This window comes from Nelusetta ayraudi, unplaced genomic scaffold (genome assembly GCF_046127955.1).
Source record: "Nelusetta ayraudi isolate G7.1 ecotype Tasmania unplaced genomic scaffold, CSIRO-AGI_Nayr_v1 ptg000175l, whole genome shotgun sequence".
NCBI lineage: Eukaryota > Metazoa > Chordata > Actinopteri > Tetraodontiformes > Monacanthidae > Nelusetta > Nelusetta ayraudi.
The window spans coordinates 852,650-874,075 of record NW_027466224.1 but is presented as its reverse complement, the minus strand read 5'-3'; the positions used below and the strand labels follow the sequence as shown (position 1 = coordinate 874,075).

The following is a 21,426-nucleotide window of genomic DNA, read 5'->3' as shown; positions in this document are numbered from 1 at the left end:
CGGGGCTCTCGGTCATATGGTTTTTATTTCAGGTTTGTTTGACAGTTGAGTCCTTTGAAGGCGATAAAACACCACCGCCGCCCATACAAAACTCAACCGGGTCTAAAATGATAATAAAGTGACAACAGACAGACTTTTTAAATACACTTCAGGTCAGCTGGGACTCCGCCCCCTCTCGTCCATCCACTGGGCACAAATATCCAATCAGCTCGCAGGCCAAAGGAGTCCCCCATTTTTACTCGGACCCCCCCCCCCCCTTAACTGCAATGACGGGTGTTAATGGAGGAGGCGGGGGGCGGGGGGGTCGGTGGGTCTGGGGGGTTATGGCGCTGTGTTGCGGTGGGTGTGGCCACTTGGCAGAGGGCGGAGCCTCACAGGTAACCCTCTTTCCTGAACTGCTCGTGCAGGATGTCTCTGTACTCGTCGAAGCCGCCGTCGATGCGTCGCACCTGCCCGGCTTCGCACACCCACAGCTCCCGGCAGACCAGCCGGATCAGCCGCTCGTCGTGGGACACCAGGACCACCCCGCCCTGCCACAGGGGGGCGACAAAGAGCCAAGTTACACCTGTCCGCTACAGGAGAAGAAGCGACAAATGAGAAGCGACAAAAAGACAGGAATCCAAGCAGCCACCTTGAACTTGTTGAGTGCTTTAGCCAGCGCCTCGATGGTCTCCATGTCCAGGTGGTTGGTGGGCTCGTCCAGGATGTAGAAGTTTGGGCTGAAAGACAGACGGAGACGCACGGCATCACCTCCAGCTCCAACATCTCCACCACCACCTTCACCTTCACCTCCATCACCGCCACCACGACCATCGCCTCCAGCTCCAACATCTCCACCATCACCTTCACCACGACCATCACCTCCAGCTCCACCTCCAGCTGCAACATCTCCACCACCACCTTCACCTCCAACTCCTCCACCACCACCACCACGTCTCCTACCATGGCATGGTCATCTGTGCGAAGGCCACCCGGCTCTTCTGCCCCCCCGACAGGCTGGCCACCGGCCTGGTGGCCAGCTCTCCGGTGATACCGTAACCACCCAGTTGGTGGCGGTACTCCTCCTCGTTTCGACCTGCCGCGCAAACAGACAGCCAATCAGAAGTGTGCGAACCTCCACAGTGCTTTGGGGACCCAGCAGGGGCAAGCGTATTGTTCGTACCGGGGAACTTGTTCAGCAGGAGCTCCACAGAGCAGACGTTGAGGTCCAGCTGGTCCACATGATGCTGACTGAAGTAGCCGATCTTCAGGTTTCTGGGGAGGACAAAGGCGTGTTGGCAAGGTCACCATCGGAGGGAAAATAACAGTTGAAGGCCAATAAAAAATCTCCTAGGCAGAATACCGAAGAGGTAACAGCGGCGCTGCTGTGGTCACAGTTCCTCCCCAACACAGGAACCAAAGAACCAGGAACTGCCACCAACCAGGTCTACAGGCCAAGGCAGCTGCTCTGCTCTGCTCTGATTGGTCCGTCTCACCTGTGGGCTTGCCTGACTCCGCCGACCGGCGTCAACTCTCCCATCAGAAGTTTGAGGATGGTCGACTTCCCGGCGCCATTTTCTCCCACCTGAGCGCCACAAACACAACGACGATCGTAAGTTTCTCCTGCCGCTCAGTCTGAGATCCACATGTGACCTGAGTGAGGCCCTCTGATTGGCCCCCCGCTCTATCGGCGACACCTACGATGCAGATGCGGGACTCGAGGTCTGCCGAGAGGTTAAGTCCGGAGAAGAGCCGCTGGTCTGGAGAGTAGTAGAACTCCACCTCGTCCAGCTGCAGGATGGGAGGAGACAACTTCTCAAAGTTGTCTGGGAACCTGTGAGGGGCGTCAACCAATAATCCATCATCAGTACCTGGAGGATTACTGGCTCCAACTCAGAAGAAAGCCCAGAAGAAACTCCGAGCTGGAGATGTTCTGCTGGACCAGCAGGGTTTCAAACTACAGGAACCATCAGTCCTCTTACCTCAGAGTCACCTCCGTCTCCTTCTCCAGGGCCTTCAGTTCAGGTCTGAGAGAGGAAAACAACATCAACACAAACAAAAGCTGGACCGGAATCAGGACCAGGACCAGGACCAGGACCAGGACCAGGACTGGTGTTTCTGTAATACCTTTAGCCATCTATTTGGTTGAGAACGGTAGCATCAAATGTAAAATAACAATTACTTATTACAGACGGAGAACATGATGGAAGACCAACGAGCACAAAATAGAAAGTTTCAAGTTTTCATGGAGAACCAGCTGATGAGGTTCTGTCCTGCTGAAAACTAGCAGCTGTGTAGCAGGGCATGTCTCAGTGTGTACCAGATGTGTCTGGACTGTACCAGGTGTGTCAACACTCACAGCTTCTCCAGCAGCTTCAGTTTGCTCTGCACCTGAGCAGCTCTGTTGGCATTGTAGCGAAACCTGTCGATGAACACCTGGAAGACAAAAACACCTGCTGTGAGTGTGTGTGTGGTGAAGTGCACCTGTGTGTGTGTGTGTGTGTGTGTGTCCCACTGCGGTACCTGTATGTGTTGTCTGTACTGCTGCTGCGCCTCGTACTCCCTCTGCTGGTTCTTCAGTCGGTCCTCTTTGGTTTTGATGAAGTTCTCGTAGTCGCCGCGGTAACTGTCCAGCCTCTGGGAGTGCAGGTGGATGATGTCCGTCACCACGGCGTTCAGGAAGTTCCTGTCGTGGGACACCACCAGGATGGTGGACTGCCACGTCTGAAAAAAAAAAGGGGGGGTGGGGGTGCGAGTTTGATGGACAGGTTAGCTTGTGGAAAAGAGGTTTCCTGCCATTTGAAAGGAGCAACGCCAATGATTGAGACCTGAAGGTAGTTCTCCAGCCAGAGGATGGCTCTGACGTCCAACATGTTGGTCGGCTCTGGGAGGCATCACAACAGCACAGCGGTTACACACTGGCGCACACACACACACACAAAACTGCTGGCTGACTCTGCAGCAGCGTGGAGTTGAGCAGTCCGAGGAGGAAGTGACTCACCATCCAGCAGCAGCAGGTCCGGCCTGAGAGAACAAAAACAACAACATAAGTGAGCAGTCAGACAGCTGTGACATCACTTCCTGTCTGGCACCATCACCACCGTCAGACTGGGAGAGAAGCGGCTGAAACTCACCGTGCAAACAGAGCTCTGGCCAGGGCCAACCTCATCCTCCAACCTCCAGAGAACTCCCTAACACACACACACACACACACACACACACACACACACACACACACACACACACACACACACACACACACACACACACACACACACACACACACACACACACACACACACTTAAAACCAGGGCTATTCGGCCATACGGTCGAATACTTTACCGGCTATTTAAATATTTGCGATCATCAACTTGATCAACTAGATTCCAGAGGGTCAAAGGTCATCTGCTATGACCAGTTTGGTTGAAAATGAATTGCGGACGAGGACGGTCGAGCTGCGGGACTCACTTGGTTGCTTGTTGTTGCATTCTGGGAGAAAAGCCGAGACCAGCCAGGATGACGGAGGCTCTGATTGGGTCAGACAGACAGACAGACGTCACACAATGACGGACGCAACTGGTGTGACGACGCAGTAAACTGTATCGGGTGAGTGCTGGTGCAGTTAGGGTGGAGCTGCTGGGTGGGTCTCACCTGGCTGGAGCTTTGTCCGCTTCGATCTCCTCCAGCTGGCCGTAGATCTCCGACAGCCGGACGCTCTCCGAGCCCTCAGCACTGACACACACACACACACACATGTTCTGAAATCATCAGGTGGTAACTGCAGCGAGGGACTCGGGATGGAACTACAGGTAGAACTACAGTCAGAACTACAGTCAGAACTACAGCTGGAACGACAGCCGGAACTACAGTCAGAACTACAGGTAGAACTACAGCTAGAACTACAGCTAGAACTACAGTCAGAACTACAGTCAGAACTACAGCTAGAACTACAGTCAGAACTACAGCTGGAACGACAGCCGGAACTACAGCTGGAACGACAGCCGGAACTACAGGACCGTCAATCTCCCCGCCACTCGGCTATGAGGCGCCATGCCACCAGGTGGCGCTACTCACGCTCCGGCAGCGATGCGGGCGTTGAGTGCCGCCTCCTCCCTCAGCAGCCCCTCCCTCAGCGTGTCGCTCTCCAGGACGCTCTGCAGCGCCACCGTCTGGTCGCCCGCCACCTCCTGCTCCACATGCAGGATGGAGATGTGGGCCGGCACGCGCAGGCTGCGACTGGCCAGCATCTTCAGCAGCGTCGTCTTCCCCAGGCCGTTCCGGCCAATCAGGCCGTAGCGCCGGCCCGACGCCAGCGATAGCTCCGCCCCCTGCAGCAAACACCTGCCAGAGGGGACGCCAGTCAGCAACGCGGCGGGCCAATCGGACGGTTCCTTGTCGACTCCTCAACCAATCGGCTGCCTCGTTAGCTCACCGCTCTCCAAACGAAACGTCAAAGTTCTCAATGCGGATGTCGTAGCTGCGGTTCTTCCCCGATTGGTCGACTCGACTGTCCTTCTTACTGCTGGCCTGGCTGGCCGACGCCTCCTCCAGCACCCTGAGAGAGCAGGTAGACAGGTGGAGACAGCAGGGGTCAAGTAGGGACGGGTGGAGGCATGTGGGGGTGAGGTAAGGTCAGGGGCAGACAGGTGGGTCAGTTAAGGTCAGAGTAGACAGGTGGGGTCACGTGAGGTCACGTGAGGTCAGGGCAGACAGATGGGGTCAGGTGAGGTCAGGTGGGGTCAGGGCATCACTGACAGTGGACTGGAGCCTTTCTGAGAGTCCTTCTCGTTCCTGCGGTCGTGTTTTGCCTTCAGCTTGGCTTCAGCCTTCTCCAGTTTCTTGGCATCCACAGTCTGAAGTCGCACAGGAAGAGACGACGGTCACATGACCACGTGTGAACATATGCCAGGTGTCTCAGCCGTCGGTGCGAGCGGACTCACCGTGTTTTGAGGCCGTTTCATCATCCAGATCCCCTGAACGTCGTCGACCACCGTGCCTGAGGAGAGAAGAAGTGGGCGGGGTCATGTCACCTGACTGCTGTCATCACTTACTGTAACGGCCAGCGCGGGTGTGTTTTCTACCGCCATCTGCAGACATCTGAGAGAGCTGCACCGGAGCGTCCAGCAGCACCTGCCTCTGGGAGCCGCGATGGTTGTTCCTGTTCCAACACACGGGTGTCACATGACGGACGCCTTCATCAGCGGGTGAAGAGGGAGGAGCTGAGTGGGTTGCGTGTGAATGACAGAGGATCACTTACAGTTTGAGGGTGTTGAACATCTGTAGGCAGATGTCCCTCACATCCTCTTCGTTCTTGCTGTCGACTGACACTTCTTGCAGGACCCCCCCGACCGCGTCAAACACCTCCTCGCCATCCTCGAAATCTGCGCCGCCACTGTCCAAGACACCTGAAGCGCGCACACACACACACACACACACACACACACACACACACACACACACACACACACACAGGTATGAGGCTCAGGAGTGAAGAACACACCTGGTTATTCTGCGCAGCGGAAACACGTGATGCCAGATTTCAGCTCCCGTCTTCATCACTGTCCCCATCCGTCAGGTCTCGAGCACAGTCAACCAGTCAGTTAGCAGGTGAATCAAACAGCCAGTAAGTTAGTCAGTGACTCAAAAAGTCTGTCAGTCAGTGAATCTGTCAATCAGACAGTTAATCAAACAATCAGTCAATCCGCCAGTAAGTCAGTAAGTTGGTCAGACAGTTAGCCAGTCAGTGAATCAAACAGCCAGCCAGCCCTTCATCCGTTTTCCTCCCTCTGCCTGTGACACGTGATGTTCCGGTTGGTTCGATTCGAATTCCGTCCCCACTCAAACCAAATTAAGCTTCTCATCACTCCTCAGGCTCGGATTCTGGTTCTGGTCCACTTATGCTGAGTCGGACACGCTTCGCTAACCGGCGTCCGTCCCGCCTATATAAGTTCACTCAGCCCCGGCCACTTAGCATTAGCTCCGCGGCTAAGTGCGGCTCCTTCCCATGCTGACATGTGGCTGCGTCGCCGCGGCGTGACTCTCCTAGGCCGGGCCGGGCAACGGCCCTGGCCGCCGGCTCACCGCGGTGTTGAGGCGGGCCTCCTACCTGTGATGTAGTCGAAGAGCTCCGTGTCGATCTCAGGAAACTCACTCTTCAGTATGTCCACGTATGTCGCCATGATACCCGGCCCTGGGCTCTGCCGTTACACGCATGCGCCGATATGCGACACAGTAGTGGATTGTGGGAGTAGTAGTGTTTTCCTCCCAGTTTGCGATAAACTTTATTGAAAATAGCAAAATAAAAATAAATAAATAAATAAATAAATAATAATAATAATAATAATAATAATAATAATAATAATAATAATAATAATAATAATAATAATAATAATAAATGAGCAGGGGCCCCTGTAACTAAATTCATTCCATTATCTACGTGAGTGTAGAGTGGAATTACAATGAAGCTACTTGACTCCTGGCGGTGATGGTGTAAAAGTAGAAGTAGTAGTAGTCCCACAAACAATATAATATACCACAAACAATATAATATACTACTCCTACTACTACAACTACTAGTTGAAGTTGTTGTAGTAGTAGTAATAGTAGTAATATATTGTTTGTGGAACGAATTTAGATTCTCTCTCTCTCTCTCTCTCTCTCTCTCTCTCTCTCTCTCTCTCTCTCTCTCTCTCTCTCTTATTATGAAAGTCTGCAAACTTCTGAACATTAATTATACCCCGGAGGTTTCTTACTTATATAAAACAAGGGTTCAAACATTTGTCGTACGATAAATTAATAATACTACTGAGATGTCCTTTTGAGTACACATTGCTGTTATTGTACTTCCGGCGGTCCGTCAACACAATGATATGCCGTCCAGTCCGGTACGGGCGCCGTGCGCATGCTCAGAGAGTAAAGGGTGGGAGAGTGAGCTCTTAGCACTGTGAGCTAACTAGCCGGAGTGTGTAATGGCGGCCTCAGTGTTGCTGGGGTCTGCGGACAACACCGGACTCAACTTCGCGGCCGGAGGCGGTGGTAGCAGCGGCCGGGCTGGGAATACTGCGGCTGGACACAACAACGGACTGGGGTCGGCTGGTCCGGCGCCCTGGAACCGCTCCCTGGACCGGGCGTTGGACGAAGCCTCGGCCACCGGGTGCCTAAACCTCAGCGGCAGGAAGCTGAAGGAGTTTCCCCGGAGCGCCGCCAACCACGACCTGACGGACACCACCAGGGCCGGTGAGTTAGCTGCGGCGGGGGCGGCTCATCGAGAGCCGGGCTGGTGCCTGTCGTGTCGGCTGGAGTCACTTTAGGATAGTTTTGGTGACTTTGGGGCCGCGGAAAGCGAATATCCAACTTTAGGCGGCGATGGGAAGACTGGGATCGGCGTCAGGACCGGTGTTATGGCCAAGATGGTGCCCCCGTCAAAACATTCCCCGCTGTGATTCCCCGTCTGTCTGTCTTTGGCGTGTCTGTACCCGCTTCAAATCAAAACCTTCCACCTAAAATAACTTTAATTTTCCCCCCTTTTTTGTTAAGTTCGTGGAAACTCAACGGTCACTGCAATAAGCTTAAAGGAATCTGCGGGTGTTAACTCCAACAACATCAGCTAAACTTTGGCAGGGTAGCGCGCAGAAAACCGTCATCTTTGAACAAAATTCCTTCCGACTGAGGTGAAATGTCATTGAAACTCTGATAACTCTTTGGCTTCGCACATCCTGTTCGAGGTGCACCATACAACACAACCAAGTGTTTGAGGGTTTCAGCTGGTGTCTTTGTGGTGTGTGTGTATGTGCGTGTGTGTGTGTGTTTGCGGTTGTTGACGTCGCTTGCGTGTGTAGCAACCTAGCATGCTAACTAACGCGACCGCCCGCAGCGGTCTAACTGGTGGCGGCAGACCCTCAAGTCAGGAGGCATGTGTTGCTGTTTGGTTGCGTTGTAGTACTGGAGATGGTTCCAGTATCAAGACCACTTTTTAAACGTCTCGTCTCGGACTCGGAGGCGACTCGGGATTTTTGATCAAGACCAATCAAGACTCAGCCAACACTACAATGACACGATAACAACAGAACCAAAATAATCGAGGCTGCTTCCGTTTCTACGCTGTTTGTGACACCCAGAGTGACACAGCCCCTTATTCCTAGATACATTTTTTTATTTTATTTTATGAAGCAAAGTTGTGTTTTTAATTGTTCAAAAATAGTTGGCAAAGCAGCAAAAAAGAAAATTATTAAACGATACCTTGCTGAATGAGATGTTGCTATTCAATTTAGAAACAAACTTGAATAAAAAAAAAAAGATACTGATAATTTGTTCTGTTTTATTGTGATTTTTCTTCGTTATATAAAGTCTTGGTCTACAACACTACTGTTTGCTGATTGGTTCCAACGACCAGGTTTTTTTTTTTTTTTTTTTTTACTCGGACCGGAAGCTTGAGTCCGGTCTCCGAATCTTGCGAGTAGCGAGCACGTCACATACTTGTTGGACTCGTGTCTTCAGCATCGTGTCCCCCGATGCCTGCTGAGATAACGAGCCTCCCGTTGAAAGAGCCGCTCGGAGACAAAACAAACGGCCACCGACGGTTATCGGCGCTTGCGTGACGTCAGGCGTCACCACACACGAATAGAGAAGCAGGAAATTTATTTATTTATTTGTTTGTTTGTTTGTTTGTTTGTTTGTTTGTTTTTAAATTCCCAAATTCAGACAGACAGGCATGTATACTACACTGTAACCGTAACTACTGTATAGTTTATTTTTTATTCTACTATTTTCACATTTTGCATTGCTTTTTGGCTGCTGCAACAGTCTAGTTGCCCAATTTGGGATCAATAAAGTTCAATCTATCCAAAAAGAAAACTAAAGATCCCCCAGCAAACAAAACAAAAACAATACAAAACAGCAAAATAAATAGCTAAAAAAAATATATTTTACAGTCTTTAACTGTTGGCATCAGCGTTTGGTTTTGAGGAGCAGCAACGAGCAGAAGAACTGGTCCTGGTACCAACCGACATGGTTTGAAAAGTCCATCAGCCCAGCGATCTCACTGGCCAGCGGCGCAGACGGGTGGTGACTTCACGTCACTCTGTTTCATCATCGTATTTTCTCCGCTGGGAGTTTGATGAACGGACCTTCAGAAGTGGCTGGGAGGAGCTTCCGGCTGCTGTGTTTCCCAAACACAGGTGAACGCAAGTTCAGGACTCGGTAGCTCCACCGTAAGCACAGGAATCCACTTCATGTAATCCACTGGGCGGCGTCGCGGAAATGAACCAACACAGGTTGAACCATGACAACAAACAGTGTAAGAGATTAAATCTCGAGCAGGCAGCGAGCTGCGCTCCATGCCCACACACTGCCTCGCTGACTGCACAGCACAGCACAACACAACACAACACCGGTGTATTTTTGTCAGGGCAGCTGTGAGGGCATTAACACCTGGCCTGGTCAGGAAGGACACGTCATTACCGTGACGACCTCTGACCTCTGTCTCACTGGAGAGCAGCAACACAGACAGGAAGTGGTGTGTCGTTGCCTTCCAGGGTCAGCTGATCGTCACTGCAGCACACAGCAGAGTTTCATTGGTCCTCTCTTTCTCACACACACACACACACACTGTGCTGTGATTGGCACCTGAGGCCAGTCAAACTGCAACACAACAGCTAAACTGTTGTGTTGCTTCTATCTCTATTTCAGGACTCAGTCATGAGTTACACACACACACACACACACACACACACACACACACACACACACAAGCAGTGAGTCGACACAGAGCAGTGCTTGTCTCTGCTCCGACCTCCTTGAAACAACAGCATGACAAAAAGACACACTGCACTCACAACTTGTTCTTAATTGTGAAGAAAAGCCTCTTGGCGGCCCCCTGGTGGCGGCAGTGTGCAGATGGCTTCTGTCATTTCTCGTTGTTTACTCAGGCGTTCCGCTGCTGTCGAAACCTTTGAGGATTGTTTGATGCTGAAAACAAGCTGCCACATGAATAACAGGTTCCTCTTTGTGTGTGTGTGTGTGTAGACCTGTCTCGGAACCGTCTGTCAGAGCTCCCCCTGGAGGTGTGTCTCTTTGTGTCTCTGGAGAGTCTGAACCTGTACCAGAACTGTGTGAGGTCTTTGCCTGACAGTCTGCTCAACCTGCAGGCCCTCACCTACCTGAACCTCAGGTAAGACACACACACACAGGGTTAACAAATCAGGAGCCAGCCAGCAAGTCTTTTTACCTCTGCGTGTGTGTGTGTGTGTGTGTGTTGCAGTCGGAACCAGCTGTCGGTGCTGCCTGCCGTCATCTGCAGCCTCCCCCTGAAGGTCCTGATCGCCTGCAACAACAAGCTGGTGTCGCTGCCGGAGGAGCTGGGCCAGCTGAGGCACCTGACCGAGCTGGTCAGTGTGCTGCCGCAGGGGTCAGAGGTCATTCCCACCGCGTGACCCCCGACCCTCCGAAAACTGTGATGAGTAGAATGGAATGGAATGGAATGACTGACTGCTGTGACTGCGATGCCCCCTACAGGACGTGAGCTGCAATGAGATCCAGACTCTGCCGTCTCAGGTGGGCCAACTGGAGGCCCTGAGAGACCTGAACGTCAGGAGGAACCACCTGGTCAGGCTGCCTGCAGGTAGGTCCCTCTCTCTCTCTCTCTCTCTCTCTCTCTCTCTCTGTCTCTCTCTGTCTCTCTCTCTCCCTCTCTCTCTCTCTCTCCCTCCCTTTCTCTCACTCTCTGTATTAAGGTGTGTGTGTGTGTGTGTGTGTGTGTGTGTGTGTGTGTGTGTGTGTGTGTGTGTGTGTGTGTGTGTGTGTGTGTGTGTGTGTGTGTGTGTGTGTGTGTGTGTGTGTGTGTGTGTGTGTGTGTGTGTGTGTAGAGCTGGCTGAGCTCCCTCTGGTGCGGCTGGACTTCTCCTGCAACAAGGTGAGCTGCATCCCAGTGTGCTACCGCCAGCTGAGGCAGCTGCAGAGCATCGTGCTGGACAACAACCCCCTGCAGAGTCCACCTGCACAGGTACACACGCCCCCGCGCCGTGATGTCATCGCCACCGGCCAGTCACAGGCTGGCATGTTCATCAAGTGTGTGTTTGTGTGTGTGTCTTAGATCTGTATTAAAGGGAAGATCCACATCTTCAAGTACCTGAACCTGGAGGCCAGTAAGACGACTCCGGAGCTGCCTGACTATGAGAGACGCTGGTACGCACACACACACACACACACACACAGTTGGAAGGAGAACTTCCTGTTGTCCCGTCACAATAAGAGCATGCTGCCTGTGTGTGCTGCCAGTGGGGAGGAGCTGTACCCAGGCCGGCCGTACGGAGCGCTGGACTCTGGCTTCAACAGCGTCGACAGTGGAGACAAGAGGTGGTCAGGGAACGAGGTCTGTCTGTCTGTCTGTCTGTCTGTCTGTCTGTCTGTCTGTCTGTCCGCCACTCTGTCTGTCTGTCGTGCTCTCTGTCTGTCTGTGTGTGTCTCTGTGAATTTGTTTCAAAATTCCTTGTATGTATCCTCGTTCTAGATCAGGTATGGGTCAAACTGCAGCCCGGGGCCCATATGAGGCCCATTAAGCTTCCTAACTTGGCCCATCGAAACTTGAATAAATGATATTAATAGTCAGTTGGGTCACCATAACACTCCATCCATTTGCTGCAGCTCCGGCCCCTCTGTCATATTTCAGAATCCGCTGTGGCCCCACCAGTCTAAGGGTTTGCCAGCCCTGGTCTGGGTTCTTCCTGCTGCTCCCTCTCGCTCTTTCTTTGCTGTGAATGTTGTTTGTGGTGTGTGCACGACCTCTGGGTGAGCGTTGGCACTTTAACGCAGTCACCGCCCACCCGGCACGAGCTGTGTAACAAATGAAGCTCTCCAAATCTCACAGCCCGCCGAGGAGCTGACGGAGCTGCCGCTGAGAGTGGCGGAGCTGAGCCGCGAGCCGAGGAGCAGGAGGGCCGGAGCCGTCGTCGCCAACGGCACGCGTGAGTGCAGCAGCAGCAGCAGCAGCAGCAGGGCCACCGCCTGTTTGTGCGTCACTGCATTGTGTGTCTGTGACCGTGCAGATGTGGAGTCGGACCAGATCGACTTCATCGACAGCTGTGTTGGGGGGGAAGAGGAGGAAGAGGAGGGGCGGAGAAGAGGCGCAGCAGCAGCAGCAGCAGCAGCAGCAGCAGCAGCAGCAGGAGGAGGAGCTGGAGGAGCAGCAGGCGACAGCGGCGGCAGCAGCAGCAGCAGCCTGAGCTCCCAGTTCATGGCCTACATCGAGAGACGCATCACCCGAGAGGTACGAGCTCGCCGACAGGGGGCGCTGTGACATTACGAGTGGTTCACGCTGAGGGCGGATATTTCGTAGATATTTTAATATTAATCCGATATTTAAGTAAGAAATCTGTTAAGGTATTTAACTGTGATAAACATTGCATATAACCTTTGAATCGTGAATTAATATACCTGTCATATTATATCATTTAACAACTATGTCACAGGTAAATGCATTGTGGGTCACTAATTTGAAATATTTGTTTAAAAACCTACAACAGTACAACACAGGTGTGAAGACTTAAGTCGGTTAAGCCGAAGTCCAAAATAGGCGATGAAGATGAAGAAGATAATCGTGACTAATCGACGAATAGAACTATTCACGGACAGATTATTCAACAGCAAAAGTAATTGTTAGTGGCAGCCCTAATTGGCTGGTGGTGTGGATGATGTTCTACTTCCTGTCCAGGGTTCTCCAGTGAAGAACAGCAGCAGCTCCAGGACAGAAGACCTGAGGAGACACGGCAGCAGGTAGACAATAGGCACGCACACACACACACACACACACACACACACACACACACACACACACACACACACACACACCTGAGTCAGGTGTGTGTGTGTCAGCTTCAGACTGTAAATGCTCCCTCTTTGCCCTGCAGGAGTGTTGTGGATGGTGTCACAGCACCCCCTAGTGCCCCCCACAGCCAGGTAACCCTTGTGTTTGTGAGTGCTGCTGCTGCTGCTGCTGCTGCTGCTGCTGTGGACTCCAGCCGACCCTGCTGTCTGTCTGTGTCCCAGGTGTCGGCCTCTGCTGCCCCTGGTGGCGTGGAGAGGATGAGGCGGGAGGCTCAGCTGGCAGCGCTGCGATACGACGAGGAGAGGCAGAAGAGCCGCCCTGGCCCCGCCCACAGCAAGGTGGGCGGAGCCACGCACACGCACGCACACACACACACACACGTACACACACACACACACACACACACACACACTGACTCTGGAGCAAACACAGTCTGAGCCATAGTTTGCCAGTGCCTGGTCCAGTGGAACCATGAGTTAACTATACTGTCTGCACCTGTGCAGGACTATTAACCAGTCACACCAGTGTCACAGCAGTGTGTCAGTGTAACCAGTGAGGGCCACTCCCAGCAACACTGTTCCCACTGTTACCAAGGTCTTCTTCTTCAAGTTCGGCGGGCCGGATTAAAAAGCTTAACAGACCTCATAAGGCCCCCCGGGCAGTAGTTTGCCCACCCCTGGTCTTGTGTGACATCCGCCGAGACACACTGACACACACACGCGCGCGCACTGACACACAACATTTGTCTGTGCAGAAAACAGCCCCAACAGTCAGTCCAACAAAGTCCAGTCCAGACAGAAACTCCAACACACACACACACACACACACACACACACACACACACACACACACAGGTGGGATGTTTCTTTGCGTTGTGTTCACAGATAGCCCCGCCCATTCTGTTGCACAGGCCACGCCCCCTGTACCTGTCCTCCATCTCGTCGTCGTTTGTCCTTATTGATGTTCGTGTGTGTCTGTCTGTGTGTGTGTGTGTGTGTGTTTGTGTGCGTCTGTGTGTGTGTTCAGAGTGTGTACCCCTCCAGACGCTCCACCCACACAGATGACTCCGCCCTCTTCGTGGTAAGACCTTGAGCTCGCCCTCTTGACTAAAAAAAAAGGGGGTGGAGTCTTGAGAGATTAACGGGAAACGCCTCCTTCACAATTAAAGCCCGTCCGCTCACACAGCCGACACCTGGTGATGATGTCAGTGTTGCCCCTCCCCTACCCACCCACCCACCCACATGTTGCATGTCCTGATAAGACGGTGGGAACAGAGGGCTTCACTTCCTGTTTGTCTGCTTGTGGCTTCGCTCTCTGACGTTCATTGACAAATTCTGGAGGATGTGTGGGAATGAAAAGTGTCTCTGTGGTGAAACGCTGCTCCCTGCATTAACTTCTCCTTCTCCTTGTTCTTGTCTTCTGTCTGTCCATCTCTTTCCTCATCACTTTGATTTCGACCGCTTTACTCATTTTTTTTTTATGCACCTTCGCTTTAGTTTGTTCTCCTTTTTTTTTACATCCTTCCCCGTTTCCCAATCTGTTTCCTGTCCGTTGTCCCCGTTTTTCTGCTTCCTGTCGCGTTTTTCCTGTTTGTTTCCTGCTTCCTGTTCCTGTTTCATATGCGTTTTCTACTTCCTGGTTTTTGTGTTTTTCCTTCTTCTTGGCTCTGTCTCAATTCAGGGTCTGCATCCTTCGAAGGCTGCATGTGAAGGCCGGTGAGCTCACAGCACTGTGCCAGGGCTCGTCACAATTCACTAAAATCAAAGGACGCTCCAAATGCGCCCTTCAAATGCGGCCTACTTTTAGATGCTACTATCCTTCGCGTCCTTCTGTGTCCCAGGATGCTTTGCGTGCTGCTGCAAAGCGTCCTGGGAAGTCAGCTGAGATGGCGGCCTCTACTGGCAAAGACATGACGTATAAACCTAAGTATTCTAATTTCACATAAAATATTAGGTTTTTACCACAGGGTTTTTACTTATGTACACTATGTATTGTTAATACAAAACCCCAAAATTCAGCTCAAATATGTGACTGTTAATGCTAAGTAATGGTTAGCTTGATGCTATAAAAACGTCACTTCCTGGGCTGGCCAGCAGTAGGGAACGGTGGTGAAGCAACCAGAAAATACGCCGAAGGCCAGGCCGTCCCATGTGGTTCCCGGAGAGGTGGGTTTGGGTTCCTCCTCAGTCGGCCGGCGGGCCGAAGGATGCAGACCCTGAATTGAGACACAGCCCTCTTCCCCCGTTTTTGCCCCCTGTCTCTGTTTCCTATGTTTTTCCTCCTTCCTGCTTCCTGTTTCCCGTGTCTTTCCTGCTTCCTGTCCCATGTTTCCCGTGTCTTTCCTCCTTTGTTTCCGCTGTCTTTCCCGCCTCCTGTCCCAGAACGTCCTGGTCTATGAGACCGACGGGGTCGCCGACACGATAAAGAGACGTCCTGGTCCTCACAGTCAGGTGACAGCCGCAGGATCAGCTGACCTGAGCCCACTGATCTCCTCCTGCCAGCTGATTGGCTGTGGGGCTGATCAGCTGACTGACGTCCCATTTGACTCCATTTCACCTCGGCGTTTGTCCGTCACCTCTGACCTCTGCTGCCGTATCTCTCGTCCTCCTCCTCCTCCTCCTCCTACTACTTCCTGTCTGTCAGTGTGTGACTGGAGAATGTGTCCGTGGCTGTCTCACTGCTGACAGCTCCCCCTCCTGCCTGCCGCAGGTACTGCAACCTGCATGCTGTCTGCCCGTTGTCACAGCAGTTAAATTTGACTTCAACTGTCCGGCCTGCTGCTGCACTGTGGGGTGTGTGCTAGCCAGTTGTGCTAGCCAGGTTTGCTAGTCAGGTGTGCTAGCTAGCTAGCTAGTCAGGTGTGTCCAGGTGTGACCTTTCCTGTCTCATGTCTCTGCAGGGTGACGACCGATCTGCCGTCTCTCCGACAGGTGAGCTCTCTCTCTCTCTCTCTCACTCACTCACTCACTCACTCGCTCACTCTCTCGCTCACTCTCTTACTCACTCACTCACTCTCTCTCTCTCTCACTCTCTTACTCTCTTACTCACTCACTCACTCGCTTCCTCACTCACTCTCTTACTCGTCCACTCACTCACTAACTCCTCTCTCCTGTTGTGATGCTGACTTTGTGTGTTTTTTCTCTCAGCCAATCAGCCGCCCTCTTACCCCGGCCTGGGGGGCGTGGCCTCCAGCAGGTCCGCCGGTCTGAGACCAGAGAGCTTCCTGTTTCGTCTCGGTCAGAAGGAAGAGAAGAGGAAAGGTGAGTGAGTGAGTGAGAGAGAGAGCGGTCAAGTGAGCGATTGAATGGGCGAGAGAGAGAGAGAGTGAGAGAGAGAGAGTGTGACACACAACTGCTTGACCTGCAGTGTCCTGCTGTGTCCACCAGGTGATGCTGCTGCTGTTGCTACTCCTCCCAGCCAGCAGGAGGCGCCAGCCTCTGCTGCTGCTGCTGCTCCTCTGCTGGGGGAGGAGGCGGAGCAGGTGGAGCAGCTGCGGCGCAGCGTGGAGGCGCGGCTGAAGGTGTCGCTGCCGTGTGACCTGGGCGCTGCCCTCACGGACGGCGTGGTGCTCTGCCATCTGGCCAATCACGTGCGGCCTCGCTCTGTCCCCAGCATCCACGTGCCCTCCCCCGCCGTGGTGAGTGTCACCGTCCCGCAAGTGGCCAGCAGGTGGCGCCTCCGCTCCCTTCTGACCGCTCATGTGTCCCGCAGCCTAAACTGACCATGGCCAAGTGTCGCAGGAACGTAGAGAACTTCCTGGAGGCCTGTCGCAGGATCGGAGTCCCACAGGTAGCTAACACACTGATACACACACACACACAACACACACACACATTAAAGCTAACCTTCTCTCTCTCTCTCTCTCATTAACCTTCACCTTCACCTTCTTATCGCCCTCCACCTCTTGTCAGGACCTTCTCTGCTCCCAGGGGGAGGTCCTAGCGGGGGACGGGGCCAGGCTCTACAGCACGCTGGCTATGCTGCTGTCTATGGCTCCGCCCCCACTGGTTGACTCCGCCCCCCAGCTGCAGCTGCTGGGCTTCGGTCTCTTCTACCTGTCAGTCATGTTACTGCTTTTGGCCGTCTACCTCCAGCTGGGGGGGTGGGTCTGATGGGGGTGGGGGGGGGGCTGATTGGATCCCGGCAATCAGGGCTGGGGCTGCAGTTGAACCTTGGCTCCTGGGGTTTTTCTCCCTGTTCATCCTGAAATCATGGCAGAATGGAGGTCACCTGGTCCATACCTGCTCTACCTGCAGCTCCTAGTCCAGGTGATCCAGGTGGTCCTGGTGGTCCAGACCTACTGCACCTTTAGCTCCTGGTCCTGGTGGTCTTTGTGGTCCAAACCTGCTCTACCTGATCTAGATGGTCCTGGTGGTCCAGCCCTACTGCACCTTTAGCTCCTGGTCCTGGTGGTCCTGGTGGTCCTTGTGGTCCAGACCTGCTCTACCTAATCTAGATGGTCTTGGTGGTCCAGCCCTACTCCACCTTTAGCTCCTGGTCCTGGTGGTCCTTGTGGTCCAGACCTGTTCTACGTGCAGCTCCTGGTCCTGGTGGGTCCTGGTAGTCTAGGTCAGATGAGTAAGCTTTGCCCATGGAGGTTGTGGAGGTTACTGAGGTCCTGCTGAGGTCCTGGAAGCAACCTGCTGGTTCTGTGTGTTCCCCTGTTTCCCTTGGTTCCTACGGTTCCTTTAGTTTGTCTGGTTCCTCTGGACCATAAACCACCAGCTGGAGAAGGTTGACTGTGACTGTGTCTCAATGGTCGGCTCTGTTCCAGCTGCTGATGAAGTCACTAACCAGTCTAAAGTGGATCCTCTGGCTGGACCTCCCACTGATCCCCTGGTCCTCATGGTCTGGACCTTCTGCTTTTCGCCACTCAACTGGAATCTCAGCCTTTAGATGGAAGTTAATGTTGGTCCTGACCGGTTCTCCTCCAGATCCTTGCAGAACTTGTTGTCTTGATCTGGTGCAGGAAATGGTTTTCACCCCTCAAATCTGATTGGTCTACAGAGTCACCCAGGTGACCCAGTCCCATGGTTTGACCCCCTCACCTGAGGGACGGGGTGAGAGTGGAACCCTGTCCAAACGTCTGTGCCTTATGTGTGAACTCCTGCCTGGCAACTTCCTGTCTTACTGGTCCTGGAATAAGTGGTCTACCAGTCCTGGTCTATCAGTCCTGGTCTATCAGTCCTGGTCTACCAGTCTTGGTCTACCACTCCTAGTCTACCACTCCTGGTCTACTTGTCCTCGTCTACCAGTTCTGGTCTACCGGTCCTGGACTAGGTGGACTACCAGTCCTGGTCAACCGGTCCTGGTTTACCAGTCCTGGTCTACCTGTGGAAGTACTAGAGTCGTGGTCACATGGTTGCTTCTGGAGCTTCCTGGAGGTTTTAGATCCTCTGGTTGGGTCTCCCTCCTCCCGGAGGAGGAGGAGTATAGTGAGGTTGACGATGATGAAGAGTATAGTGAGGATGACGATGATGAAGAGTATAGTGAGGATGGTGATGAAGAAGATAATGATGAAGAGTATAGTGAGGATGATGATGATAAAGAGTATAGTGAGGATGATGATGAAGAGGATGAAGATGAAGAGTATAGTGAGGATTATGAAGATGAAGAGTATAGTGAGGATGATGATGATGAAGACTATAGTGAGGATGGTGATGAAGAGTATAGTGAGGATGATGAAGATGTCTCTTGTGCTTCTGTCTCCCCTCTGAACTCTAATAAACTGATCTCAAACCACTCGACTCTTTCACTCTTAAACGTGTTGCCCAGAGAAACCAGTTTGGACCGGATCGGTGCCTGCTGCCTTCACTGACACACATGCTAGCCGGTTAGCCTAGCATGCTAACATCCTGTCCACGTTTAAACTCTCACCCTTCTTTCCCGTGTCACCTCTTTCTCCTCTTCAGTTCACTTTGAGTTGCGTTGCCATGGTTCCTGTTGTGTTGCTGTTGTCTCTTTACTTTGAGTTTCGTTGCCATGGTTACTTTTGTGTTGCCGTTTGTTGTTGTTGTTGTTGTTGTCTTTACTTTGAGTTGCCATCCATTGACCCTCCTCTCTGCTGTGTTTGCTTTTTGTTTCCTCCCCCCCCCCCCCGCTGTGTCTCCACTCTGTGTGCGTTCGTCCAGAGTCACTTGTGTCTCCCTCTGCACATCCTGGAGGAGCGAGGGCTCCCCCAGGTGGCCAGAACCGTGGCCGCCCTGCTGGACCTGGCGCCGCCCAGGCACTCGGGGAGCGCCGCCGGAGCACCAGTCAGCGTGTAGAGCGCCCCCTGGCTGTTTCCTGTCCGCTAGGAGACGTTGGAGGACACAGCAGCGGCAGCAGGTGTGAGTCTGATGGAGAGACCAGAGCTGAAGGGGAGTGCGAGCTGCCGGGTCGCATTGCAGCCGCCCCCGACCAACTTTTTATTGAAATACTTGGACTCCTTTATAAGCAGAGAACATTTTAAGCCAATCAAACCCTGGTATCGTCATTTTATTTGTTCTTTTTAAGAGGTCTGTTTTTAAGGGGCTAATTTAGATGCATCTCCAGGGCGTTCTGCCGGAGCGATGAGGCCGATAGGTTTTATTTATTTCCACTCAGCTGACAGAGGAAGGTGTCAATGACGAAACCTCAGTCGACACAGACTAAAAAAAGTTAGCATTTTAGAAAATGAGAATCCATAATTGGAGTGGGACTATTAAAGGTAATCCAGCAACGAAACATATGCTAATGCTAATGATTAGCATGCATAAACTGGCGCTTCACTGGAGTTTCAGTGACACTAAAGTCGCTCGTCGCAAGAGGTAACCAGTAGACCAGGACCAGTAGACAACTTAGTACTGGACCAGTAGACCAGGACTGGCAGAACACTTCGCACAAAAAAATCCTCCTGCAACTATCGACATAAGCTAAACAAGCCTGAGGGTTTCATGTATAGTTCATGGTCCGCCCGCTGTAGATTTTCACATGCAACTCTGACTCATTGCCGTCGCTGCAGAAGCAAATCTGTTTGCACAAAAGCAGAGCGAGGTTGTAATCTCAGTAGGCTTGCCAACAGTGTTGACGTTGGCTAGTTTAAAGCCACTTTAAAGTGCACTTTTGTTCACTAAAAGGTTACACTACTACGATTGGATGCTGATGTGTAGGTCATTAGCAAGCACGTGGGCACGGTCGCTTCGGTCTTCAGCTTGGAGTTTCTCCATCAGATTCAGATGGTTTCGCCCCCACAAATGAGCTCAATGTAAAATGTCACCGTGTTCCAGTGAAGACAAAGTGTGACGCCTTCAGTCCTCCAGCCACCAGGTGGAGCCTCTCTCCTTTCTCTCCTCTCCACAGGATTGGTTTCTTTTTGCACCCTGTTAATTTTATTCAGACGTTTTGCTATTTTCTGACGCCAACGCCGAGAGTCGTAGTCTGACATGATTGGTCGAGGGTCATCAGGTTGCGTCGACCTCCTCCCTCAATGTGTTGGTGTTGCATCCTGGGACGTATTGTCACGTGTCGGAGGGAGTTGACTCCTCCCACTGTACCCTGTCTGTGTGGATATAATGTACATATCTATGCTGTAAATATATACATAAAGATATATAGAGATATATGAGGCGATGCACTTCCTGCTCCGATGACCAGTGATGACGCAGTGGTGGGCGGAGCTTCCTGTTACTGACCACTTCCAGGTTTACTTCCTGTTAGAGGCTGCGGTCTCGGTGTGTGTCGTCGAGTTTTTCTGACTCCGCCCCCGCCTGAGTGTCTCTGGCCAATCAGACGCCTTCTGGTTGGCGTGACAGACAGATGGACGGACAGAGGGATGGCGTTTGAGCTTCCGCGGTGCCTTCAGGTGCCGTGGGACACAAGTCCCTTCTGGTTTCTCCAGAGCTGATGAGAGGTGGGACTTCCTGTCCCAGAGTGCTGGGCGAGACCTGCCAATCAGAGCGTGACGATGGCTCCAGGTGGGTGTAGCCTCACCTGTGGGTCCTGGACCAGACTGCACCGGATTGGACCGGACCGGACCGGACTCTGGATTCCAGGACTGACCATGAGACCAGATGTTTGCAGCTGTTTCGTGTTGTTGTTGTTGTTGGTGTGCGGTGATGGCTCGTGTGACATGGCGTCACGTGTCACCGCCACAATGTGCTATTAAAGGACATTCCAGCGTTTGTCATGGACGACACTCAGACGCTCTCACAGTTTGACACTTTCGCCTTTTTGTTGTTGAATTGTTTGGCTGAAAGACTGTAAAAAAAAAAAAAAAAACTCTTGAACACGGCTGTAAGAAAAGTTTCAGTTTCATTGAATAAATATTTTGACACTTTTCTCTGAGCCTGGTGTCTATCGTCTTTTCCGGGTCGCAACATGAGCGCAGACACGCGGTAGAGTTTTTAGCCAATCACATTTCATCTAGCTTGTGTTGCTATGGTTTTGTGAAATCTGCCTTAGACCAGCAGAAGCGACAGAGCAGGCACCTGTTTGCTGTCAGTGACAGTAGGGGCTCATTTAGTGGCGATAGCCAATCAAATCTAAAAAACAATCTGGGACTGTCGGACTCGACAATGACTCACTTGTCTGATAAAAGAATATGAAACAGTTCATACCAGAATTATCATTATCATTAGAGTGATTTTACTGTCTAAGGGACCGGAAG

At 52.3% G+C, this 21,426-nt stretch overlaps 2 protein-coding genes across 6 annotated transcripts; one reads left to right on the top strand and one right to left on the bottom strand.

The window, feature by feature from the left end:
• Positions 1–6: 6 nt before the first annotated feature.
• abcf3 (ATP-binding cassette, sub-family F (GCN20), member 3) lies at positions 7–6,244 on the bottom strand. Its single transcript, XM_076014879.1, has 21 exons — positions 6,087–6,244; positions 5,238–5,385; positions 5,062–5,138; positions 4,921–4,976; positions 4,736–4,833; positions 4,413–4,535; positions 4,055–4,321; positions 3,632–3,712; positions 3,449–3,508; positions 3,114–3,170; positions 2,981–3,003; positions 2,808–2,863; positions 2,503–2,703; positions 2,339–2,415; positions 1,962–2,006; positions 1,681–1,813; positions 1,476–1,564; positions 1,163–1,254; positions 943–1,075; positions 632–719; positions 7–530 (listed from the first exon to the last, which is right to left on the bottom strand). Exons 1-21 carry the CDS (start codon positions 6,157–6,159, stop codon positions 372–374), a joined length of 2,136 nt encoding a protein of 711 aa, XP_075870994.1. The 5' UTR covers positions 6,160–6,244; the 3' UTR covers positions 7–371.
• Positions 6,245–6,813: 569 nt separating this feature from the next.
• On the top strand, positions 6,814–21,104 carry lrch3 (leucine-rich repeats and calponin homology (CH) domain containing 3). 5 transcript variants are annotated; one of them, XM_076014877.1, is made up of 18 exons: positions 6,819–7,216; positions 10,004–10,148; positions 10,239–10,365; positions 10,493–10,598; positions 10,843–10,979; positions 11,070–11,161; positions 11,255–11,348; positions 11,844–11,940; positions 12,022–12,242; positions 12,687–12,748; positions 12,883–12,931; positions 13,022–13,138; positions 13,827–13,880; positions 15,697–15,730; positions 15,947–16,060; positions 16,187–16,437; positions 16,512–16,589; positions 16,712–16,927. In XM_076014877.1, exons 1-18 carry the CDS (start codon positions 6,949–6,951, stop codon positions 16,910–16,912), a joined length of 2,247 nt encoding a protein of 748 aa, XP_075870992.1. In that variant the 5' UTR covers positions 6,819–6,948; the 3' UTR covers positions 16,913–16,927. The 5 variants fall into 5 exon arrangements, with proteins under 5 accessions (XP_075870990.1, XP_075870989.1, XP_075870992.1 ...); XM_076014878.1 differs by lacking the exon at positions 16,712–16,927 and adding an exon at positions 18,932–21,104 and having other exon boundaries at positions 6,824–7,216; XM_076014874.1 differs by having other exon boundaries at positions 6,815–7,216; positions 11,070–11,348.
• Positions 21,105–21,426: the final 322 nt, after the last annotated feature.

Bases quoted from the DNA above. Each gene is read 5' to 3' on its own strand.
- abcf3 (XM_076014879.1), bottom strand. From the start codon at position 6,159: ATGGCGACATACGTGGACATACTGAAGAGTGAGTTTCCTGAGATCGAC. The intron at 2,007-2,338 runs GTGAGTGTTGAC...TTCCTCTCTCAG, and splicing joins CTGAAGCTGCTGGAGAAGCT to ACCTGAACTGAAGGCCCTGG. The intron at 1,565-1,680 runs GTAGGTGTCGCC...TGTGGCGCTCAG, and splicing joins TCGAGTCCCGCATCTGCATC to GTGGGAGAAAATGGCGCCGG.
- lrch3 (XM_076014874.1), top strand. From the start codon at position 6,949: ATGGCGGCCTCAGTGTTGCTGGGGTCTGCGGACAACACCGGACTCAAC. The intron at 10,599-10,842 runs GTAGGTCCCTCT...GTGTGTGTGTAG, and splicing joins CCTGGTCAGGCTGCCTGCAG to AGCTGGCTGAGCTCCCTCTG. The intron at 16,438-16,511 runs GTGAGTGTCACC...TGTGTCCCGCAG, and splicing joins ACGTGCCCTCCCCCGCCGTG to CCTAAACTGACCATGGCCAA.